At 34.1% G+C, this 26133-nt stretch overlaps 1 protein-coding gene across 1 annotated transcript in view; it reads left to right on the top strand.

Annotated features, from left to right (window-relative positions):
- LOC111004313 (probable E3 ubiquitin-protein ligase HERC2) overlaps positions 1–26133 on the top strand; it is a 48708-nt gene that overhangs the window by 7562 nt on the left and 15013 nt on the right. The window contains exons 17-62 of the mRNA XM_022275308.2: positions 44–257; positions 831–975; positions 1398–1480; positions 1719–1792; positions 1862–2004; positions 2812–3008; positions 3205–3421; positions 3802–4039; positions 4157–4327; positions 4951–5169; positions 5241–5403; positions 5508–5626; positions 5759–5931; positions 6052–6581; positions 6792–6916; positions 7005–7372; positions 7582–7748; positions 9126–9265; positions 9822–10005; positions 10602–10838; positions 11083–11201; positions 11329–11521; positions 11931–12082; positions 12651–12744; positions 13077–13228; positions 13863–14004; positions 14708–14836; positions 15213–15377; positions 16161–16271; positions 16370–16471; positions 17315–17541; positions 17734–17802; positions 18104–18275; positions 18710–18805; positions 19103–19257; positions 19514–19741; positions 19953–20072; positions 20255–20356; positions 20634–20789; positions 20934–21095; positions 21586–21816; positions 21891–22014; positions 22273–22391; positions 24186–24341; positions 25089–25320; positions 25753–25892. Of these exons, the coding sequence (XP_022131000.2) occupies positions 44–257; positions 831–975; positions 1398–1480; positions 1719–1792; positions 1862–2004; positions 2812–3008; positions 3205–3421; positions 3802–4039; positions 4157–4327; positions 4951–5169; positions 5241–5403; positions 5508–5626; positions 5759–5931; positions 6052–6581; positions 6792–6916; positions 7005–7372; positions 7582–7748; positions 9126–9265; positions 9822–10005; positions 10602–10838; positions 11083–11201; positions 11329–11521; positions 11931–12082; positions 12651–12744; positions 13077–13228; positions 13863–14004; positions 14708–14836; positions 15213–15377; positions 16161–16271; positions 16370–16471; positions 17315–17541; positions 17734–17802; positions 18104–18275; positions 18710–18805; positions 19103–19257; positions 19514–19741; positions 19953–20072; positions 20255–20356; positions 20634–20789; positions 20934–21095; positions 21586–21816; positions 21891–22014; positions 22273–22391; positions 24186–24341; positions 25089–25320; positions 25753–25892 (7755 nt within the window). The remainder of the gene's footprint in view (positions 1–43; positions 258–830; positions 976–1397; positions 1481–1718; positions 1793–1861; positions 2005–2811; positions 3009–3204; positions 3422–3801; positions 4040–4156; positions 4328–4950; positions 5170–5240; positions 5404–5507; positions 5627–5758; positions 5932–6051; positions 6582–6791; positions 6917–7004; positions 7373–7581; positions 7749–9125; positions 9266–9821; positions 10006–10601; positions 10839–11082; positions 11202–11328; positions 11522–11930; positions 12083–12650; positions 12745–13076; positions 13229–13862; positions 14005–14707; positions 14837–15212; positions 15378–16160; positions 16272–16369; positions 16472–17314; positions 17542–17733; positions 17803–18103; positions 18276–18709; positions 18806–19102; positions 19258–19513; positions 19742–19952; positions 20073–20254; positions 20357–20633; positions 20790–20933; positions 21096–21585; positions 21817–21890; positions 22015–22272; positions 22392–24185; positions 24342–25088; positions 25321–25752; positions 25893–26133) is intronic.

Below are 26133 nucleotides of genomic sequence, written 5' to 3'. Positions count from 1 at the left end.
TCTAGATTCGTTCTCACCATATTTCTATCATAACTTCTCTCAGGTACACGCTTGGCAATGCGCCCGAGGTTCCACAGACGATATAGAGTCTCGATCGTGGTGCGCCGGTGTGCACGCAGCTCTAGTGTCTTTGGTAGAGGGGCGTGCAGGCGCGGCCGCCGCTTCAGCCGCAAGAAGGGCTTTAGCTGCTGCTTGGCCTGTATTATTACCGACGCCGCATGTTCGCGCACATCATCTGATCTCTTTACTACCTCAAGGTATTATATTATATTTAATACTAGCGGATCCGACAGACGTTGTCCTGTCTATACGTCTTTAATTTGAAAATTTCAAACTTTTTTTAATAAGCTAAAACATTCTGGACCATTTTGATGAAAATTATTATTCAAATGTTATGACAATATCTAACGATCCAGCACATGGTCTACAATAACACAATGATAACAAAACTTTTTTTTAATTTGATCGCAGCGCTAACTGTCGGGACAGACTAAAATTAAAATTCGAATATTATTTAAAATTTGACAGTGCGATGGTAGCGCCGTCTGTCGGATCCAATGTAAAACATTCCAAAATCAACAACTACTAATTAATTTAAAAAAAACATTGTCCAGCGGACAAAATTGTGAATCTAAATCAATCTCGAATCTCCACGAACACACACAAAAAATTTCATCAAAATTGGTCCAGTCGTTTAGGAGGAGTTCAGTCACATACACTCGCACACAAGAAATATATATATTAAGATAAGTATTTATGTTACCGATCGTCGCTAGTTTGTATACAAAACCTAAATGAAATTGAATTTATTTTCTCGAAATTTTTTCTAGGCTCTGTAGCCGCAAGTGCAGGGGCTAGGTTTATGACCGAACTTTTGGTGTGGTCTTTGCTTGGCGGTGGTGGACTTAGAGATGCGTTAAAAAATGCACTTCAAGTTAACTCAACCGATCCTTACAGTCATTTACAATTGGACGAGTAAGTCTGCTATACAATATTTTTAATTTTGCAAACCTTAAAATTTCTGAACTGTTGTTTTAATATTGAAGAACGTAATTTAGATTTTTTAATTCTTTTATAAATACTGTTACGGTCCGTTTATTATATTTCCAAACAATTAGATATTGTCAATATAGGGGGCTTGTCATGCTGTAGCATATTACTTTTATTATTTCTGTCTCACGACATTGTTGAATAACGTGATCAAAAACATGCATGAACACTTAAAATTACAAACAGCTGTACATGTTAAATAAAGTGGTTAAAAGTGATTCCTATAAATGGAGCAATTAAATGCACGTAGGATATTACTTTTGATATAACATCCCAGAGCAATTTAAAAAAAAATATACTTTATCAAACAGGTAATTGTTATTTAATTTATTGCTTTTATCTTTTAGTGAATTTGATCAAGTTGACATAGTTACCGGTCAACGCAGTCGTCCAACAACCACCATGTCTGATGAGACTGAAACTATTCATGGTACACTTATTTATTATGAAACATATCTAATTACAATAACTTTATGCTATGATATTCTATTTTACTGTGATATTCGGTTCATATCAAATTATATATTTATTAATAATACTTATTTTATTTTGCATTTCATTCTTTCTATTTATGTTAAATTCCAAAAGTACAAATAATTTGAAATGATTATGGTATGTAAATTAAATTGCATAATGTGTAAAATGGTAAGCCTATTCAAAATTTTCAGTTGAGCCTGTTGAAGAATATCAAATTAGCAATGAAGCAACATCGGATGGAGCATCTGTGCCTTTGATGCATCTAGTAAGTGTTTGTTTTATGGAAAATAATTTAAAATAACGAATTTTCACATTTACAGCATATATATTTCAGGTCAAACATTTAATAAAAAATACCACGTGTCAAACCCAAATGCACATAAGATCTATAATGGACGGCGATACAAGCAAAACTGACGATCTCAAAGGGCATGATACAGTTAGTCCGAGCTGTGATCTCCTCATACGTTTTCAAAGGTATACACTTCACTACATATTATAAAACAAAGTCGCTTTCTCTGTCCCTATGTCCCTTTGTATGCTTAAATCTTTGAAACTACGAAACGGATTTTGATGCGGTTTTTTTTTAATAGATAGAGTGATTCAAGAAGAAGGTTTATATGTATAATAACATCCATTAAATAGTGGAGAAGTACTGTTATTTTTGAGGTTTCTAATGTGATGTCGTAAATAATTAAATTTTTTCCGCTTACATTGCAAACTCAGGCTGAACCCTACGAGTTTTATCAAAATAATGTACTAAGTATTGTACATTGAAAAGGTCTACAGACAAGTTCATGATGGTATATGTCTATCTCTTATGGATAACCCACATTTTTATATACAACGTTCACAGATTTTCTGTAGTGTATTTAGTATCAGCATTGCACCCGTGCGAAGCCGGGACGGGTCGCTAGTTTTAAATATACTAAGATGGGATTTAAATAAAACTTTCTTCGTTTACTAACAAGCAATTTTGGTCAACGTGAATCAATGTAAAAAATGTAATAAATTCGGTTTTAAATAGTACTGCGTACTCGCGTATAATTAGGTATTCTACTTTGTCTGTCCAAAAACAACGCTAAACTAGCTTTTCATTAGAGATGGAATTTCAGGAAATTCAAAAATGAGTATAGGACACATTTTATTGTTCTTTTACCCGATTTAAATTCTACTTATGTAAAATCAATCACCAATTCCTTTTGTTGTAAGCAGTAATTTAGTAAATCTTATCCCGGCAACCAAAAACTACAGAGTTCTTAATCTATAGTTTTTATTCCACAGATTATTATTCTGTGAAGCCATGTGGTCTCGTGGTGGGAGGGGCACACGCGGTGGTGTCCGTAACCTTTTGACGCAATACGTCAATCTCCTGTCGGAGCACGTACAGTCGACCTTATGTTGTTTCATAACTGCCGTACACAGAGCCGACAACACTCAACTCAATAGTCTATGCGATCTCATTAGTGCCGATATTGTAGGTAAGTCTGTTGTGAAAGTGAAAGTTTTCTTTCTTCCTTTCTTTTCTTTTTAAAATCGAGCCTTTTTAATTGTGTAGAGATTTTTTGATTCAAAATTTTCATAGATTGATTTTTTTTTTAAATTTGTAGTAGGCTAAATTGGCTTAGATGTGAAATTATGGCTCATGATACTTGACAAAAAACTTATGTTTTACAGGTAGGGTAGTAAGTGAATTAGCAGTATGGGTGTGTACCTGTGCAGCGCGCTCTGCCATCGCTATGTCCGATTGTTCAGCGTCCTTCATTAAAATAATACGTGCATGTGACGAAGCGGCGAAATGCCTTCCATCCGCACAAAAATTAGATGCAGACCTTTTGGGCTGGCCTGGTTTAATCTCCAGAAAGAACCAAGGCAATAACCACGTTGTCAGAAAGTAAGTTTTTTGTCATAATATTATTTTGTTTGGAAAATTCAATGCAACTCAGAAAAGGGCTTCGGAGAAGTCTGTAAGCTTTAGAATTGTAGATACCTACATATATGGCGCAATTGTTCTTACATTGCATTTATTATCTAGTTTAAGTCAATGCCCTGTAAGCATTTACATTATATTTAAAATGAATTAAATAAGGTGCCGTTTTCCAAGGCTTGCCTGAGATGGTCATTTAATTATATTTTTCCTTCACATATTGTTATGTGTCTACTCATACGATACCCCACAATTGGTGACCCCGACGTGATTCCCCACAGAATTTTTACATAACATCGTAAGTGCTTAACGTTTAAGTGATTTTTTATAAAAAAATTGAATTATAGATGTGACCTCCACAACCATACAAAAGAAGGCGGATCATGGATTATTATAGCTGGCTACGTATACGACGTAGAAAACTTTGATTGCGAGAATGCTAGTACTGTGGAGTTAGTACGTAAATTACGTGGCGCGGATGCCACTGCGGCCCTTAGCGTGGATCCTCACGCTGCCTATCTCTCACGCCTTACTGAGAAGTGTGTCGGCCTTTATACAACACAAGTGTATAGTCATAAGTGTCAGGTAAACAAAAATCATGGTATATAGTTTTTTTTTATCACGTAAAGATAGATCATTTATAAGTAATCCTTCTTTCGATATCTTCTAAAATGAAACGCTATATTATCTTTTTCATTTCAGGAAAGTACTTCTACCCTTCGTACCCATCATGTATTATCTTCGTGTGCGTTTCATCTAACTCTTGGTCTATCTCAGTGTGGTTTGAAACTAGCGCGATCTCTGCCGGTACAACAAGCTGAAAGAGAGGCGTCTTCATATATATCTGCGGTTTTCTTAAGAGGAGGACTTCAGGTAATATTTATTTAATTATTTTTAATAAACAATCCCGACCAACATTATGCAAAATTAACATAATATGTATTTCTCTATAACAAAACAGTCTCCGGCAAGTGTCTGACTTGCAATTACAGACATACATATATTTTCAAGCATGCTATGACACCGATTCGACTAATTCTTACCATTCTGAAATTAATATTTATAACATTTTTATGCTATAATTCATTTTATATATATTCCTGCCAAATTATTTGTATTTATACTGTCAGAAAGGCTACTTAATATCAGATTTATCGGTTTAAGAAATAGGTACGTTTTATGTCCGGATCGAGCGTTTTTTATGGGCGGCGTCGAGCTTTTCATAATAAATGCTAAAATATACCCTTACAGTGGTAAAAAAATAAAATACGTTTATTATGGAACATAAGATAGACAGGTATCACTTATTCCACGTCATTAAATTTGAACCTGAACCTTTGAATATACCAAATGGTTATATACTTGAATAAGACTTACCTTTTTATTCAATCATTCTATCAGTAATTTGTCAATTCTTTTGAAGACGATCGAGACGTTTTGTTTAACATTGAGACGAAAACATTATAATAAAAATAATTTTCATATACATTTTATAGACATCCTGTCCTGCGAATCCTTTTGAAGAGGAAAAAGCCGAAGCTCGAAGCGGTTCTTCCACAGGCGGTAATAGTCCGGCAAGCGAAGGACCAATAACCAACATGACTCATCCCACTCCGCAAGCGTCTTTGAAAATACGAGTTCCAAGGCTTAATGTTAGTACGTCACCGGCAAGGGCAGACGCTCTATTGCACGCTTTGGCTGAACCTAAGTTACACGTAAGTATTATGGAGTATACTGTATGAAAATTATAAAATAAAAAAAAAGTAATATTTAATGATTTCTATAGGATCCATTAGCATTACACCTATGGTGGGCATGTGAAAGGCGCGAAGGCTGTGCTCCACACTTTCCACCTGAACATCCTCTAGAAGAATTGAGAAGGGCTTTATTAGCTGTTCTACTTTATCACGCCGGACTCAAAGAACATGCGCTGGCAACTGCTACTGCAGGTTAGTTAATGTTTTATATGCATCAAACTGTAATTAACTGTCAAACAACATGTCAAAATCAGAATATTAGTGAAATGTGTGATAATACCTGATAAACCTTTTAGAAATGGAAAAAGGAGAAGTGAAACTCTCCCCGGCAATGTCAGAAATAGTTAAAGCGGTACAACAAAGTAAATGGACCTTGATGAGGACTCGACAGCAGCTATCCAGAGGTTATAAGGAGGTAGGTACTAAAGTTGCACATATCTATACGTCATAATATTATTTTTAGTGGGCTAAAGCTGTAGTAATAAAATAAATAATTTATTAGTTTTCGCTTTCTTTCTTAACAAATTAAATGGATTTTATTTTTAAGGTATGCGCTGCGCCATTAGAAAGGGCCCGATTTTTGTTGCACGATGTTCGGGCGGCGATCTCTCCAGCAGTATCTGCGTTGAACACACGCCCTCCATCACATCGTTCGCCAACCTCTAAAAGAATTTTCCGCAAAGTTATGAAGTTATCCAAAACGCCCGACTTTAATAAGTGGTAAGTATACAATGTACGTAGTCTGATTTAAGTTTTATTATCACCCATAGACGACATTTAGTTTAAATACTGACACATAAGAAGACGTGGAGTTTCATTCATATTAACTCATTTTTGCAGTATGGAGACAACAACAAAAGAGTTAAGAAACCGACAAAACAGTTTGAGTAAGAGTATGTTAAAAGCAACCGGAAGCTTGCTACAAGGTGATGCACTGCTAATTAAATCGTCAATTGCAAGTCAATCGAGTAAAAATATCGAAGAGAACCAATTACTTGTAATAGAACCAAAAGGCGATAGTGATTTTACTAAAGACAAAATTAAAACCAAACTCAAAGTAAGAGTATATGATAAAGAACTAAAGAACGCATCTAATTACGATGAAAGCAGAAGCGAAATTAAAGAAAAAGATGAAATAGACAGGGATGATGATAAAACTCCGACAAATGAAATTTCAATGAGCTCCATGAATGACATAACGGATAATTCAATTTTCAAAGAATCAATGGAAAGTGAGAAACAAGTGATGTTACTAGCTGATGATCTCAAAAACGAACTAATTATTGCCGATGAAGAAAAAGATGATGATAGTTCAGAAAGGCATAAGTTTGTTAATGCGTGGGTGTCGCGAATGGCTTGTGAAGAGAAAGGTATGATTATTGAGTATTGAACTTGGAGTTTCATTTTCTATAACTAAATATTTTTTATAGTGCATAAAGACATAATTACTAATGTACTAGCAATCAGAAGAATTCAATGGGGCTTGGATTGAATGCAATATTTTTTAAGTGACTTAACGACGACTCTGTATTATGATTGGATAACCAGCCTTATTGTAAATAAATAATATTTACTTTCAGATTTGTACTGGCTCCTGGAAGAAGTAACGCCGGAACAACAAAATATAACGACGGCCATAATAGACTTTGTCATTACTGAAGAACCCTGTGATATAGATATATTAAGAAGAGCTTTATACTGTCAGGTAATTCTTAAATACTTTTGAATTGTAAAAGTAGTGTTAAAAATCTTTTTCCAACAATTAAATAATTATGTACTTAAATTGATTGCAGATTCAAAGAGCAGAAATAAGAAGAAATGGCTATTTAATTATAAACAGTATTATTAATTCGTCACAAACAATGTCTGATAGTATAAAATACGCGGCTCTCAGCGGCATTTTAGGGGCGTGTATGGCGGACTCAGTACCCCATACACAATTAAAACCTAGTATTCCATTGAAGAAACCCCTGGAAGGCATAGAATCTGTGATACCCTATTTAAAGTATATGGTCCTTCTGGAGAAGTCTAAATTAATGGATTTTATCCTAATTGAATTGAAATCTAGGGTGATTGAAGGCGAACAAAGTCAACCGTTGCCATTGAAAATGAGTGCGAATTATGGTGCGCACGCATTGTTAAACAAACCGGCACGTGCGAGGTATGTGCTGGTTCTATTGAATTTATTTTATTCTTAAAATTTAAGCGTTTTTTTTACGAGATTGTAAGTTTAAACTGAGTTGATAGCATTGAATTTGTTTTCCACTCGTTTTGTTATTATGTATTAATACAAAAAAAATTACAAAATCTTTCCTCAGTTACTAGCTATTTTATCGTAGAGATTTAAGGTGCATTATTTATTTTTTTCAGGTTCCTGATAATTCTCTTATCCCTCCTCATTGAGGGTTGTCAAGGTCCAGAGTTGGAACAACTAATTAACAGTGGAGCCCTTAGTTCCTGTCTTACTTTGCTCAAGCAAATTGGAGGCGACACATCTCAGCACGCATCGCTTCTTTGTCACGGAACTAAATCAAGAGGTAGTTGTAACTCATTAATTTACGTATTCTTTAAGCGCTTTTGATAATGTTTTGCTTAGTTACCACTAGACATACCAATATATATAGAATTAGGACTACTAACTAGATAAGTTCAATCGAAGTAAAATATAATTTATAACAAGTTTTAGGTATCAACAACTGTAAATGGCACGAGATAGGGTTTCATTTAGAAATACTAATCGCAGCCTATAATAGCTTTGTTGTTAAGTAAGCCTACAACGAAAGTCATAATAAATTATTGACCGAAATTTTTTTCGCGTTAGGTACATTTTCACGTGTAACAAGAGTTTTAGATTTGCCGCCAATTCACAAAAACAAATGAGAAATGAATGCAATATACCAAACTGTTCTAAAATTGAAATTTGAAAAAGTTTTCATTACCTATGTTTTTAACTGGCCAGTTCGAAACATTTTCAATCTTATCTAGGCATAAAGGCTGTATACGTAATAATTTTTCAAAACGTAATATAATTATATAAAATGTGTTTATTCATTTTAAGTACATAATATGCATTACAATGTGGAAGACCCTTTTAAGTAAAAAATACCTGTGTCAGGGTTCCCAGCTCTTCCATAACGAACTTAATTGTAAATTCCTTAAAATATATTTATATATAATTTAATTTTACTCTTAGTTGTTAAAAAGCGTTTATTATTTGTATTAGGGTTGCGAGTGTATTACATAATAAAATAAATGATTTAAAATTTTTGGGTTCACATAACTATAGTTTACGCTCTTCCGAAAACTATACCCTTGAAATCCCATCTCATAACTCCTCTTTTCTTGGCGATTCCTTTAAGGTTTCAGCAGTTCGGCTATGGAATTCACTTCCCGTCACTATTCGCTTAGCTCCTTCTCTATCTTCCTTTAAATGTCTGCTTTATAAACATTACCTGTCCATGTCATATCACTAACTACTAACTGACGTGAGACCGATCTTCTTCATCTTAGATTGTCATGATTCATGTGCACTGTTTACTTTTTGTTTTGTTTTATGTAACTTGTATCAGTTTAGTTTATTTTTATTTCTTTTTGTTTCTGTTAAGTATGTTTTTTTTCCCCCTTTTTTATTTTTGCACTTCTTGCCTACCTTATCTAATATACTCATAGTGGTTTTTTCCTTTACTAACAGTGGTTGTCTGGAAGAAATCGCTCTAAAGCGATAAGGCCGCCAGTTGCTTGTCATTAAATTATGTTTAATATTTTCCTTTTATGTAATGCAACAAAGTGTTAATAAATAATAAATAAATAAATAATACTGAAAGGCTGCTTTACTACGTACTACTTCTAGTCCTTGTCCTAGTCCTATCTTTTGTTTTTCCAAAACCTCAATAGTTAAAAAAAATATTTTCCAGGTGATTGCTTGATAATATACGAGGATGAGAGACTCGGGGCTAGAGCGAGAGGTGCTTCACTCTCTGGACCAGAGCTTGCATCTTTAATGAAGATTGGGACACGTGTGGTTCGCGGTAAAGACTGGAAGTGGGGTGATCAGGTAATAAGAAAGTCATAAAATGATGAATAAATAAAAAATACGTTGTATTCTAAACCTCGTCCTTGGTATATTTTGTCCTTGGGATTTGGCAATCTAAAAAATGTTATAACTATGAATGCTACTAATATTAAAGATGTCAATATATTTTGGGTATAAATGAATTGCCTATATAACTGTTTACCGGTTAATATATTTAATAGTCTACGGGCTTATAATTTTACAGATTTATAGTTTAAGGATGGAATGGAAGGAGGATAATTTACCGGTTTATAGCATAATCTACTTTAATGACGTAAAAGTGTTTTCAACTAGGTTGATAGTTTGATAGTCTCTTCTGCCTCAAATCCCACTCATTCTCTAATATTTTACCCAAACAAAGCTCATTGATTGTAGTTCAATAATATTCAAAGCAGACTAACATTGAAAATAACAATAGTATTTATTTTATTAGCAGACAGGGTTGAGGGCATCTCTCCTTGTTCTTGCTTTAGTAAACTATATAGTTTACAAGAGAGGTATTCAAGTATTAATTTGTGTTTTTTTTTTTCATTAATAGGATGGTGTACAGGGTGGGGAAGGACGTGTAATAGGTGAATTAGGTGAAGATGGATGGGTGCGAGTAGCGTGGGACGCTGGAGGTACCAATTCGTACCGTATGGGGAAAGAGGGCAAGTACGATCTCAAACTGGCTCGTTCTCCCTCTCCGCCGCCTTCTGTGGATGAAACCGTGCAGGGGTCACGTAAGTGATTGAACTATTTGAGTTTAATTATTTTAAAATATTTAAGATTTTTTTTACAAACAAGTTCACTTAGCTAATCAGTGTTCAGCGTGCGACTTGAGGGATAAATCTCTGAGGTAGATCCTCCGCTGTGCACTAATTGACTTTCTGTCTATGTACGCATTTAACACTGTACGGTGAAGGACAACATTGTGTGTGTGTCACATTGTGTGAAACCGGTATGGATCAAAATATGAAAGACGATGTCATGTGTTAGATATAAGGCTCACTTGCTTAGCTTTCTGCTTGACTAATCTAAACAAATGGTTTATTTATACTTCCTTACCTTAAAAAAGCATACTTACATATAAAAAACGCATGTTACATATATACAAAAATATGGGCAATAAGGCTAGTTTATATCTTACGCATGCTTATCACACGAGAAGACTTAATAATTGTGTAGAAAAGAATAAGAATAAGACTTAAATTTATCTTTTTTTTAATCTATTTTTGAATTGATATTTGAGAAAATATGTACGTCCTCTGCGTAATCATTTGAAAATATATGGCGAAAATGTAATATAAACATTGATTTTATTCATATATATAAATAGCGGAGATGACTCAAGACTGGTGGCCAGTGAGCGAAGTCCGTGCGGCTTGCACTAGCGCAGTACGTGCAATGTGCGCGGGAGTGGGAGCTAGAAGAGGTGTAGGCGGTTACAGCGCTACTGCTAGACGAAACGTTGCTGCCCTGCAGAGACGGCTATTGGCACTCGCACATGCGCATGTGTCACCACCACCTACTGCGTTTGCTGGACATTTGCATACTGCATTGGCTTTGTTGAGAGGTAAGTGTAAAAGCCAACTTGTAGTGTTGTTTGGACAGGTGAAAGTCTCATTTTGACCGGTCTGAACGCCGGCCGATTTTAATTATTTTAACGAATGTTACAGAAAAAAATTATGTCTGCTATTTAGAAAGGCATAGAAAGTTAATAATATGTTGTTATATTATACTTGAATGAATCTCCATGCTTACCAGCTATGTTAGTCATTTTAGTATATTAATTTCCAATTATCTCTTTTCCTTTCTAGCGAGCGCTCAAACTTTGGAAATGAGAATATCCCTCTGTACAGACTCGTGGTTTGAATTATGCTACAGCATAATATCTACAAATGACAAACCAATCACACAAGATTTGATATATTTGCAGGTATGTTTTTTATCAATATTTCTATGTTCTACCTTTAACATGTAACTTGCACTATCGCATATAGTTATAGACCATTGCTATAGCTCTTCAACGTATGGTAGTAGTCATAAAAAAATAATAATTGCAGATTCAAGCCTTATGGCTTCTTCGTAGTGTGCTATCCGAACATAATGGTCCAATAGAATGGCGTCGTACAGTCTCCGCACAACTAATAGCACTTGCTGGTCGTCTGTGGCTAGAGACTCATGCGGCTGATCCGGCCTTAAGGATCAGTTCACACTACACACAGATGCCCGCGCATATAGACGAGGAGGAAGTCGGTACGTGTATTGTTTTTGAAAAAAAATTAAACTTTTTTTTAAAATATATATTTGCTTTAAAAATCTTTGTCATGTTATTAATGTCGCATAAGTATTAATTCCGCTGGATATTCGGTATATACAATTGAACTGAGGCCATCAGTTCATTTAACCCTGGACTGGTTTAAATTTAATTGTGTAGCAATATTGAAATGTTACCATATCATGTATGGCAACATTTCAATAGGTTTAATTACTAATATTAATTTGTTATATGTCACCTGTGGGAGTCCTTCGCTGACCTCGAAATTAAAGCTCTCGAAACGTCGAATTGTTTTAAAAAAATTTTAAACTTCTAAACTCCTACAGTTGACATATAACAACTTAAATTTATTTTTTAATAATTATTATTACTACTAATACTTTACAGACAACAGATGGCGTGCGCCCGCAACATCTAGTTACACTGGCGCAACGTGTGCGGCTATAATAAGTCTTTTAAGGCAACTACACTCAATACCCCAGTGGCACGGCCCCATCACAAGCCTGCTTTTGGAGAAAATGCAGTTGGCTGCTCAAATGGTATTAAATTTGTCCAAAAGTTTTCGTCGTCAAGCTATGTGTTCTGCTACTACATCTCTTATAGATGTTTTCTATGTTTTAACGTAAAAACGTTTTTGTTTTTTTTTTCTCTAGATTAAGGTTCTATGGATTAATATAAATAAATTTTGTTTTTTATATAACTTCTGGTTATGCACTTCTTGCACTCATTATTTTTTTTATTTATTGTTTTCTTTTCTAACTAGGGTTGCCTGGAAGAGATCGCTTGTTAGCGATAACACCGTAATTAATATATATATATATATATATATATATATATATTGTGTTATTTGTGTTTCTTTCTAGCAACGAAGTGAGAATAAATAAATAAAATAAAAGAAAATTATTTCGATCAACTTATGTTTTTATGCAAAATCTTTAAATGTAATTTTTTTGAGTCCCTGTAGATGTCGTGCATACATGTAAATTGCAACTGATATAAATGAATACTGTAGTATAATGTTTATATGTTTCAGTGTATTTTGTGTGTCTGGTAGTGTGACTAATAAATAATAATTATATTTATAGATTCGAGATTTTTTTGTTTCAGATAACGAATGATTGGCATTGGTGGCCACATGCTAGTCAAGATTTGGCGCAAACCTTAAAACCAGCTCCACCCTCTCTCAATACTTGTTTAATAGGTAATATTTATATTTATGATTGTAATAACTATCAAACATCTTATGAAATTTTATATAAACTATTGTAAGTTATTCAATATCGCAGCTTCAAGCAGGAACATAATATCGAACGCCCATGAATATTGTTAATAAAAATATTACCGATGTAGTCGGGGCGTAATTCCCGACGCGTTAAATAATACCAGTGAAATATAAAGTCCCTGGACACTATGGCAGGGCAGTAGAGGGAAAATTAAATTAAAAAAAAAAAAAAAAAAAAACATAATATCGAATATTTTTGTATCCAAGACGAATTTGTTTAAATTCTTATACCGTATGAATTTTTTTATTAGCTGGTGCTTTGGGAGTAGTGGGTGGTATGGAGTGGAGATTGCGTTTAGGGCAGCGAGTGTGTGCGGGATCCCCTCCGCGTAATGCGGTCATAACACAACTTTCTACACGTGCTAAGATCACTTTAGTTCACGATGATAATTCTACTACTAAGGTATTTATTAAGACACTTTTCTTTTAGTAAATAAATAATCTTCAGTTAAATTATCATATTGACCTTAGTTTTAGTGGTTTCGGTGTGATATATGTCGCAGTAAAGTAGTTCAATCAGAGAGTTAATTAAATCTCTAGACAGTTAATTAAATATCGATATTAAATCGCTAAAGGTCCATGAGACAAGTGACTGAACGAAACGAGTTTCCTAAACGTTTCAAGCTAATCATTAACAATAAAACAAATCACGGAATTTCCAAGCTCCGAGGTCTTCACAATCACACCGAAATAACAATAATAAATGAAATATTCCTGGTGGAGTCTTGTTTTACATTATTAATCAATACGCTGGCTTTCGGTCAGAGGGATAGTAAAACGTTTTCGACGCTGCTTTATTTATATCAAAATGCTAGAGACTTGAGTGAATATCGATCTTTAATTAACTGTCTAGAGATTCAATTAACTCTCTGATTTAACTACTTTACTGCGACATATATGTCGCAGATTATATAACATAATCTCTGGCATATATTTAATTTAATAATAAACATATTAATAATGCTCTATTACTAATAATAATGCTACTTATACCTATATTTATTTAAGAAACGATCAATCAAATATTACATTTTCAGACGGATCTAAATAGTGTACAAAGTATAGAATGTGAGAAACTGTCTCATCCGCTAGTTGGCGGTGAAAGCGCTTTACGAGTGTGTGCGGCGTTATTGGGCGCTGGTCCACAGGCTTCGCCGTTGCATCCACATCATTTGCCCGGTATTAAAGAATATAGTTGAGCAATTTAATCCTATGAGCCTAGTAAAAAATTATGAATAGAAAAATCTCTACAGTATTTATGCTAAATTAGTTATTTAATAGATCACATTTGACACTTCATCAAAATATTTGAGGTTGATAATAACTTTTTCAGTTCCGTTTACATATTTACTGTAATAATTATAATAGAAGTTATTTTTACAATTTACTTTGACTAATAAACCAGCCTTGACACAATAAACAATTTCTGTTCTAAAGAACTTCGTTATAGATGTTGCGTCACTATACTGTTTTAACTGTATGCTACCGAAAAAAATATGTTGATTTGAGAAGTCGAATGCAATGACACGTGCAACATCTTATTCATTTATTTAAATATAAAAATAAGAATATGACAAAACTATTATTTATAAAATTACAGTACCAATAAGTCTGTATTGGTCAGACTTTTTCTTTTAAAGTCCGTATTGATTCACTTTACTACACGTTATTACGGTTAAAATAACTTTATTTCTCATATGAATTATGTACAAAGTTTTATATTTTAAGTTATTTGTTATTTGATATTTTAAAATCACTAAATTCAGATATTAAATTTCATTTTTTAAATTGGCCTTACTGGGTGTAATAAAATTTCAATGTTGGAAATTGTAAATAACTACTAAAAACTTCTGTACTAAACTAATCACATTTTAATTTTTAGCGGACATTGACGTATATGGGTTGAGAAGACAACAAATGGAACTGCTCACATTATCCGCCGTACGAGGCTTACTGACTACGCGGACACGACTACGAAATGTATTAATGCAACCTCCGGATAACTCCACAGGTAACATAGCACTGATTGTCAAAACTTACAACCACTTTCATAAAAATATTTGATGTATTTTACTGTATTAAAAAAATGAATCGATGTGATTCAAATTTTAATTAAATTTTTAAAGAAAATGTTTTGTGAATAAAGGGTATTTTCAAAAACAATTATTTTTCACTGTTTCAGCGTAAGGTTCGCGTGACTCCTATATGTGAAAATCTTATTCGATTTGACATACGAGAGTATTATTTAGTGCTTTTATAAAGTGAACGATGATTTTATGAAGTCGAGACGAGAGATTTCATAAAATTATCGTTTCTAGTGTTGGTTGATTTTTACATCAAAAACGGTAAAATTAATTATTTTTCTTATATCTTTTTTGACTCTTTAGGATCTCTAGAAAGAACTGGAAACTCGCTAGGCACAGAAGGCACTTTACTACGTCGTCTATTAGCACTAGCAACTCGGCCTAGCCCATTAGCCGCGTCTCACACACCCAGAGAACTCGCCGTAGCCGCATTGGCTATATCGCAACAACTGGCTGCACATGTGTCTAGTATGTATTATACCTTTATAGTGTTTTATCCGGGGGAAAACTAATTTTATCCGTTTATATTATCGTACACAAGTATATTATAGTCAAGGTAGAAAAGTTCCGATTCTTTCAATTGTACTTTCTAGTTAAATTGTGCTAGTTATACTAAATCTACAAAGAAACTACCAAAAAGTTTATAAAATACATAATTAATGAAAAATATATGCAAACATTTTTATTCATATGTTACTAACGCATTTGGAGAAAAAAAAACTTTTGTTATAATTTTTTTTATAAATTGTTATAAACTCCATAATTAACACCAATTTCACAATTTATTTTCATACAAATTTTGTATACTGATTTCGGTGAGAACGACTACGGCGTCGCTTCTGCCTCTAAAAAGTAATGTCTTCTTTATAGACATGTCAGTTAGATGTTATCAAGTCGGGCTGAAAGTTTTTTAACTTCTATATAGACTCCTGTAGGATCCTGTGAGCGCTGAGTGTATCCAACATAGATATCAACATTACTGAGAAGGTTGACATTTCTTGGTCATATGTTTTTTTTCTAATAAGCTGGTGATCAGCATTCTGTGCCTGACACACTCCATCAGTCGTTTGGGTCTAAAGCATGCCGGTTCCTCCACGATTTTTTCCTTCACCGTACGAGCGAGAGTTAGAAACGCACGTAGACATAAAGTCTTCGAATGGAATGGGCGGAATGAGAGTCGTATTCTAAGGCAAATACAGTAATGTAATGGATTTCCATTTTCATATTTAATTGTAATTAATATTGTTTCAGATGACGATAAAGACTTCGAAACTCCTCCTGAAATTCCTTTAATAGACAAAAGTAACATAATACAAATATCTTCTGTCCTGTCTGGTCCTTCTACAAGTTCAGCATCGCTGTGTAAGTATATTTTTGTATAATATGTATATAAATTATAATTTTTATAAATAACACATTTTTAATAATGCCAGGATATATATATGATTTTAATATTACAGCCCGAAAAGACCTCAATACGTGGGCAAATTCTGCACAAGTCCAACAAGTCGTAGAGATGGGATTCTCAAGACATGCAGTTTACTCGGCCATACAGACACTGGGTCAGTGCTTTTTCTTTTAAAATTACATCCGATGCGTAGTAGAGGAGACTTACTTGATTCTTACCTGATGCTAATGTTCACTCCCGCACCTACAAAAGTATATAAAATAACCAATACAACCAATACTCCTAATCATACAAGGCAAAGTGGCAGGTAACTGGAGACCCGCCCGCAAAGGCACATCCTGGTTGAAAAACTTGAGACATTGGTTTGGTCAAAGCACCAAGTCATTGTTTAGAAGCGCGGCATCCAAAATTAAACTAGCTATTATGATCGCCAACATTCGCAAGGAGATGACACTATAAGAAGAAGCAATACAAGAATACTACAAAGAAAATATAACATTTTTCGTTTACCGTGTAATGTAGAACGATTGTATTTTTTTTAAAGACGCAATCGACTCGCGCTATATAAATCCTCTGTTAAAGGTAGCCAATACTTTACAGTATTAGACTTTTCTTCTTCTTTTAGTTTATAACGCCAGTTATAAGTTTTATTATACCGTAAAAATAAATCAGTGGCGCTACAACCTCTTTAGGTCCTGGCCTCAGATTTCTGAATCTGTTTAATGATCATTTTTAAATCTAATTGGCAAGTTGGTGATCAGCCTCCAGTGCCTGACACACGTCGTCTACTTTTTGGGTCTAAGACATGTCGGTTTCCTCACGATGTTTTCCTTCACCGTTCGAGCAAATGTTAAATGCGCACATAGAAAGAAAGTCCATTGGTGCACAGCCGGGGATCGAATCTGCGACCTCGGGTATGAGAGTCGCACGCTGAAGCCACGATGCCAACACTGCTCTTTATTATACCGTAATCATAAAGTATTTAATTTTTTTATAGGCGGCACAAGTCTACCATCTGTCGAAGCATTAGTAGCATACCTCTTAGAACTACCACAGCATGGTATGGACGACTCAGTCTTTGAACCCAAATCTCAGTCAAAAGAGAAGAAACAGACGCCATACCGTTGGAGAAGTTGCTTTGCGTCTGAGGACGAATACGCTCAGTACTTATCAGATATCATAACACCCGGAATGACGGTACGGTGTTGCAAGGCCTTTGAAAATGTAAGTGAATTTATTAATATACAAACTTTTATATCAACAATTAAAGCATTTTATTATAGGGCACTTGCTTCACAATATAATTTGGCAATACTTCAATCCTCCATTCAAAGTAATTCAAGCGTAAAGTGTACCATAAAATGTATACTATAAATGATTTAAATATATTATGTAGTAAGTATGTGTTCTGTCTAGATCGCTTTGGGTGATGTGGGGCAAGTGCAAAAGGTTGAACGTGATATTAAGCAAAACGTGTATCTACATGTAAGTTGATAAATTATTTATTATTTTCCATGAAATGTATTATTTTAATACAGATGCTGAAAAAGTGGCGTATTTCAGGGACTAAACTAAACTGTATTAAAAACTACTATTCCCATAATCTATGCAAGCTAATTTTAGTTATAAATTGTATTGTGGCCTTTTTCGATGGGTATTATAAAATTTCTTCACAAACTTTACTGAACGAATGTTTCAAATTAAAATCACCATTTAAACCACAACTATTGCAGCACCTGACCATGTTCATTTAAAAAAAAATTAATAAATCCTGTAATTATTTTAGATCGAATGGCGTGGTCTAGGTCGTGTTTCGGGTATTCGAGCGCTTAACGCTGAAGTAGTATCGGGCGCTCCGCCGTTTACCACAGGCGATCGCGTACGCGTACGTTCAGCTGTCACGCAACCAAGATATAAGTGGGGGTGTATTGATCACTCCAGTGTGGGCACCGTTACAGGTTTGTTAATATTACGACGCAGTTCAAAAATATAAGTAAGTGTTATTATATTCATTTGTCCTTGTTATTCAAGGAGTCACTAAATAGATCTCGCTCGTACTATTTACTGTATAAAAGATTTCTTAAAAGCAAAAAAATACTATTCAATAATCTAGTTAAGTGTATATTAGTAGCTAAATTCCTGTCCTACTTAGATCATGAATGACTAGTGAAAAACATTACATATGCGTCGCATACATTTATAGAAGAATTATATATTTATTTTATAATTAAAATCCACGGCAGCACCCGGTTTTATTTGACATCTACGTAGTAATGGCCGTTGTTCATTGATATTGATTTCACTAGGCGTAAGACTAGCAAAAAGTTCTTTATATTGTGATGTTTTTTTACAGTTGATGTAATTAACCGTTTTTATTACCCATTATAAACAGCTATATCCAGCAATGGTCGCGACTTAACAGTTGATTTTCCTCAACAACCTGGCTGGACTGGTCAAGTCAGTGAAATGGAATTAGTGACGGATCAATGTAAGTGTTTTATTTTAATTAAATCCTTTAATTATAAAACAATAATAAAATATACAGTTTCTAGTTTATTTACCTTCTGTTTCATTAAATTGCAACGGTAATGTCAATCTATGGATTATGGTCTGGTGAAGTTTTCCAAAAATGGTAGCGATATATTTTGTTTTAAAGATAAATCTTATTTTAGAGAGAGAGATGCCATAGATATTGTCTTGAATACTGAAAAAGCTGTTTTTATATATTTGCGCCCTTTAAAATAAATTTTCAATCAATATAAGCTCATATATTTGTTTTGGATAGCGGAATGGGGTGAAAGTGCTGGTGGCACTACAGTAGGGTGGCGTGGGGCCGTACGAGCGGCGCGAGTTTCATCTTGTCGTTCAGGTGCAGGTGCACGTCGCTTATTAGACTCGCAGCCGCACACCTATTGGCAGAGCTCTACTGGCACTGGACAGGTTACTAGTTTCCTAATACTTCGGAAAAGAACCTTAAAACTAAAATATTTTAAATGTCGTAGTTTTCACTGCATTAGTTATCAAACTTAACTATTCTGTTATACATTAAATTTTGATTATTCTTAATGATATTGGCATAGCACTTTAAAATTTGGATTTGTTTTAAAATATACATTATTAGTTATTTTTATGATATTCTTCGTTTAAAGAAAAACTAATATTAACAAAGTATAATTTACAACTAAAAACTTTTCAGCATTGGATTCGCATCGAAATGCGGAGTGGCGTACGTATACGTCGATTAGGGTTGGGCGTGGCAGGCGGTGTGCACGCTCCCTCAATGTTATCAGTTCGGGCGGGTTCCAGCTTCGAAGATGCCACATTAGCGTCACTTGCGGCCGTGCCCTGTGCGCCTGCGCCGCCCTCAAGAGATAGACCGCCTACACATTTAGCTCAGATACAGTTACTATCGGACTGCACCCGGGTAAATATAGAACCATATTTCTAAGAACTCTAAAAGAATATGTGTTAATATTTTAGATAATAGTTTTTTTTACATATTTTACGATATTTTTTAAAACGGATTCAAACGAGAACATTATTGTGTTGAGTGATTCTATTAAGAGTTAAACCAAATACTTCGGGATTTTTATTAAAAAAAGCAAGTTTATACAAATGAAATATTATTATTACAGTTTTTTCCATGCATCGAAATTGGGATAAAACAAAACCGCAACGTAAATGCTGATTGTCGAGTCTATGGTCTTTACATTACTGGATTTAGACCTAATCCACTTTACACCGATATATTGTCCGTAAGTAGTGTTAAACTTTTATTTTATAAAAGTATATATAAATGCTTAAGTATCCAAATTAAACCAGATTGAAAGTACGATTCCTGGGTTATTGGGTACTTTAAATAGTAGAGATTATTACTGTGTAACTGTGTAAATGGAATTTAAAGAAATGAATAAAGTATTTGCTAACAAATTTTCAGAGTATGAACTTTATTGCCGAGGATTGGATGGAGAAAGATCCGCCTACAGGTGCTTTGTCCACTGATGACAACGTACCATCTGTACAACCAGATTGTCCAAAAGTAAGTGCACCAAAAACTACGCAAATTCTTTTCCTATAGAAATACTATAGTTATATATTTATTTATGGAAATTTTTATTCCAAAATTTTAACCAACCTTTTATGGTAAATGTTTCTTGCAATTTGTGCGATTTTTGGGCCCTAGGCAAAACAAATTAACTTGTTAGTCAGAGCTATCCGAGTTATTCGTACGGCTTAAGTCATGTCTACCGAAAAATAATATTTCACTAGAAAACTTTAATTTAAATTGAAAACCATAAATCATTTATTTAAATTAGGTATACGTATGGGGACTCAACGATAAAGACCAGTTAGGAGGAGTAAAAGGTTCAAAAGTGAAAGTACCGATATTCTCGCCGGGTCTAAGTGCTTTGCGGCCGGTGCACATTGCCGGTGGCTCTAAAACATTATTCATTGTGTCACACGATGGAAAGGTATACACATTTTTACTTTTTATAGCTTTAAGTATCTTATTTAAAACACTAAAACTTGTTTTACTTATTATTTATAAATGTTTGGTTGCTTAACAACACGACATACTACCTTCTATAATTCTATCGTTTATTTTAATTCTCTAGCTGTTTGTATGCGGAGAAGGCACCAATGGCCGGCTAGGCTTAGGGCATAGTAACAATGTATCTACGCCCCGAGCAAATCCGTACCTCTCACACGTACTCGTAAGGCGAGTCGCGGTACACTCTGGCGGAAAACACGCTTTGGCACTCACTGCTGATGGAAAGGTATATCGACTATTTTTAATATTAAAATGTCCATTCTCGTTCTGTTAAATCTGTGCAATAAATTCCTCGGCGATTATTACGGTTATTAGTATAATATAAAAATTATTTTATTCATATATATCTCCAATAGTTAAGGCAGCGATCGTAAAATACGACAAATCCGACGACCACGAAAAACTATTTTCATTAATTACGTGGCGTTGTGTAGAATGACCAAAAACAAGTCAAAATATCTAGAGATTGCTAATTCACAACTAGTATAGATATTCTGAATACATAATTGTGTTTAGTTCATCAAAGCGAAACTGATACGACAATATTGAAAAGTTTCGAAAATTGTGACATTTAAACTCGGAAAACAAAGAGGCGCCAAATGATTTAACGTTGACCACAAAATTGTCAATCATATTATCAATTGCTATCATATTATCAATATATAATTTGCTAGTTCTTGTTGCACCATATTTAACTGTTTTTTACTATACTCTAGGTGTATTCTTGGGGTGAAGGAGAAGATGGCAAATTGGGACACGGAAACCGTTTAACTTTAGAATCTCCTCGACTAATAGAATCTCTAGCGGGCGAGCGAGTCGTTAACATTGCGTGCGGATCCGCTCACAGCGCGTGTGTTACAGCACGAGGGCACTTGTATACTTGGGGCATGGGAGAGTATGGAAGATTGGGACACGGAGACGATAATACGCAGCTGTCACCCAAAATGGTAATAACAATTTCGTTTACTTCTGTCTCTATTTCTTTTAAAGGACTTATGTAAAATAATTATTCGATATTTAGGTGGAGGCGTTAGCCAGTTTCAGAGTGATCCAAGTGGCATGTGGATCACGTGACGCACAAACGCTAGCGCTCACCGCGTGTGGAAAAGTATTCTCATGGGGCGATGGTGATTTTGGAAAATTAGGTAATTTAATATGTATAGGTATGGTGCTATGTTTTATAATTTTAATGTACTGACTATGATTATAATTTTAATGTACTGACATGTGCAATTAATAAATCTACCCACACGGATTTTTTTTAGAATATTTTGTATACCTTCTCTCTATTCAGTAGGTATATATTCTCTATTATTTCCGTAAGTCATTCAGTATTCTTATTATAACTTAGTGTCATAAATGAATACTTAATTTTGGATTAAAAAATATTTAATGCCTTCTAGGTCGTGGCGGCTCAGATGGTTGCGCTGTACCGATGAATGTTGAGAGATTAAATACACTGGATGTCGTGCAAGTGGAGTGTGGCGCTCAGTTCAGCTTGGCGTTAACACGTGATGGAGAGGTGAGAAAATTCCGAGATTATTTTACTTGCCTTTTTGTGACTTGTTATTAATGCAAAAATGGGCTATTGGACATGATCTGTGAATGTGATGTGATGAAAAGTATTTCAGATAAAATTTTATTACACAAATACACATGATATGTATTCCATACACATGATATTTACATACAAAAAGGTTTAACTTTTACAAAAGGCAACAAAACAATAAAAAATATTCAATACATTTAACTTAGTGATACGTTATTTGGCTGTGTTGTGTGATTTATTTATTTATTTTATTTTAGTATTCCTACAGCTACTCATCAAACAATATCCAAATAATTATTTTATACACAAAAGCCAAAACGCAATACACATTCAAATATAAACATAAAGCACAATTTTACAAATCACAAATTCATACTAAATTCTAGTTTATAAGTTCTATCTAAGATTGATTTATTGATAGATTATAATATATATTGAATATAAAGGAACAAACAAAGCCATTATTAGTAAAAGATATGACAGTTTTTGTTTATCACATTCAATATATCGATTTGCTGGTAATTTATGTTGTAACCTGTAGGTATACAATCCATCTGTAGGTGATGGTATGTTAGTGAGGGTAAGTACGTGAAGGTGTGTATGTAGGGTATGCTCATGACCTATATTACAAAAGGAGTATTAAGAAAGTTGCCTATGGTCAGACATTCCACTCTCAATAAATGCCATATGAAAACAGTCATTTCTTAAATTTGTATATACGTGGTCGATTAATTAAACGAAGTTTAACGAAAATACACGAAGATACACGAAAATAAACGAAGATTAACGAAAATAAACGAAGTTTAACGAAAATACACGAAGATTAACGAAGATACACGAAAATAAACGAAGATTTCCGAAAATACATGAAGATTAACGAAAATACACGAAGATTACCGAAAATACACGAAAATAAACGAAAATAAATGAAAATACACGAAAATAAACGAAAACAAAATGAAAATAAACAAAGATTAACGAAAATAAAAAATTTTTACAACCGTGAGTGAAGTAAGCTATAGCATATAGCTATAGCGTTATATAAAATACTAGTGACCCGCCCCAGCTTCGCACGGGTGCAATGTTGATGAAAAGCAGGTTTTTATTATGTTTTGTTATTTCCGTCGCTGTAAAGCTCTGATAATATACGCGTTCGATCGCTGCTAAATAAGCTGTAATGGGCTGTATAGATCTATATTAAATGAACAATGTATTCAAGGTATTTAATTGGTTAAGGATTAATGCTGTATTGGTCAAAATCGCTTCGAAAATTAGCCATTATTTGTCGTAAAAAGTAAATGACAAAAAAAAATTATTGTGGGTTTATCCATAAGAGATAGACATATACCATCATGGACTTTTCTGTAGACCTTTTCAATGCTTACATTATAACGTACATTATTTTGATAAAACTCGTAGGGTTCAGCCTGCGTTTACAATGTAAGCGGAAAAAATTTAATTATTTACGACATCACATTAGAAACCTCAAAAATAACAGTACTTTTCCATTATTAAATGGATGTTATTATACATATAAACCTTCCTGAATCACTCTATCTATTAAAAAAAACCGCATCAAAATCCGTTGCGTATTTTCAAAGATTTAAGCATACAAGGGACATAGGGACAGAGAAAGCGACTTAGTTTTATACTATGTAGTGATTATTGTTATTGTTATAGTGTAATTACTTCATAATTCCTAGTAAATAACCTAATACTCATAAATAAAATACGAAGAAATATAATTCTTTGTTGTTATTTTTTTAGGTTTGGACATGGGGCAAAGGCGACTATTTCCGTTTGGGTCATGGGTGTGATGCACACGTCCGTCGCCCAACGCTAGTTGAGGCGTTACGTGGCAAGCGGGTCATTCATGTAGCTGTCGGGGCGCTACATTGTCTGGCTGTTACTAGTGATAATCAGGTTAGAATATTGTAACGAGCTAGGGGATCGGATAGAAAATACCGTAGATCTCTTTATTTCTTAATAAAATCAATAAGGAATTTGAAAACACAAAAAACCGAAAATTTGTCGTAAAAAAAATTCACTTTTTACACGCAAAACAAAATACTGTCATAAATCTCTTTAATAACGCACGCTTCTAACTGAATTAATCGGTCGCGTTTCGGCTCGCTTATATATGCCTGGGAATATTCTTCAACGATATTCGACAATTTTCTAGGCAGCATTGCTACTGAGTAGCGATTGCACAATTCTAGAACGCCCGTACTCTTTGTCTCTTTCGCACATTGCTTGGTCCTTGTAGTACGGTGTTCTAGACTGCTCAGTCTAGGTTCGACACCGTTTCGATCTGGTGGAAAAATCTAGAGACATTGCAAGTCCACGTGATAAACCCTTTGTCTGTGAACTTGATAGTTGAGGTTTGTGTATGTTTCAACTACGAAATGTAAATGAAATATGTACTGAATTAAATCCTTTTCGTTTCTTATAACATACCATGAAATTTAAGAAGTATTTTTAGTTATGCTTTTCGAGTGCAAATTGGTATCCGGCAAAATAAAAAGAACGTGTTTTTAAATTCATTTAGACTTAACGCATCCGTATGAAACTATCAGTTAGATGTAGTTTTAGAGATGTTTATTTACATCTCTATTTATTGATCAAGTACGATATGCTATGCTTTTTTTATACTAAAAGGGATTTTTGCAGGTATGGGCGTGGGGCGACAACGATCACGGTCAACAAGGTAACGGTACAACATGTGTGAACCGTCGACCGGCTTTAGTCGCGGGAGTCGAAGGTGTTCAAAGGGCAGCTGCGGGCTCCTCGCACTCTGCCGCTTGGGCGATTCGTCCTCCCTTACAAGCAGATGTTGCTACGCCCCATGTTGCTCCATTGCCGTTCCCATCTTTGAAAGATCCACTTGGAGCTCATAGCCTTGGTAAGATGAAACAATAAAATTATGATTTTACCGTATCTGCTCTATTTCACAGAGAAGTAAAAGCGACAATATATTTTATCAATACTTGAGAATTGTGTGCGTACTTGATACTAACATAAATATCCAAATATCTTTCTATTATTATACACATATTTCTATTTTATATAATATGTATTCTACACATATCTAAGATGTGTAAAATCCATACAGCCATGGTTTATGTGAATGTCATAAAAACATCTATGAGATGATATTTTAGAAGGAATTTCATCATTCATATACGTATATGGAATTTAATGACATAATTTTTTTAATAAAATTATATGATTTAAATTAATACTTGTGAGGTCAATGCTCAGGATAAAAGTTACTCTGGTTAAAAAACATCTAAGTTATAAGAGTACATCGATTTTTACATGCTTATATTCCCAGGGCTTTACGCTGAAGAAAATAACATAGAAGAATCACAAAGTGCGCGACCATCCCTCGCAGCTGCAGCATTGACCTTGGAGCCACCAGTTGCTGTTCAACATGCATTATCCCTCATTCTATTGGCTTTACACATCACACAGGTACTATAAATGTCTATCAAAATATACAAAACCTTTTCAAAACGTCAATTCAACATAAAATCTAAATATTCTATATACATACTTTAAAAACTTTAAACCTCTTACATCTGTGTCTTTTTAGAGGAAAAATACTTATATAGATAAGGATTGAGAACAATCCATAACAAAGAAATATATATATATGACTCAAAAATTTTTCAAGTAAATAAATAAAGGTGTCATTTTACTGGTGTATTCTACA

This window comes from Pieris rapae, chromosome 12 (genome assembly GCF_905147795.1).
Source record: "Pieris rapae chromosome 12, ilPieRapa1.1, whole genome shotgun sequence".
NCBI classification, from domain to species: Eukaryota; Metazoa; Arthropoda; class Insecta; order Lepidoptera; family Pieridae; genus Pieris; species Pieris rapae.
This window is presented reverse-complemented; position numbering and strand designations above follow the sequence as displayed.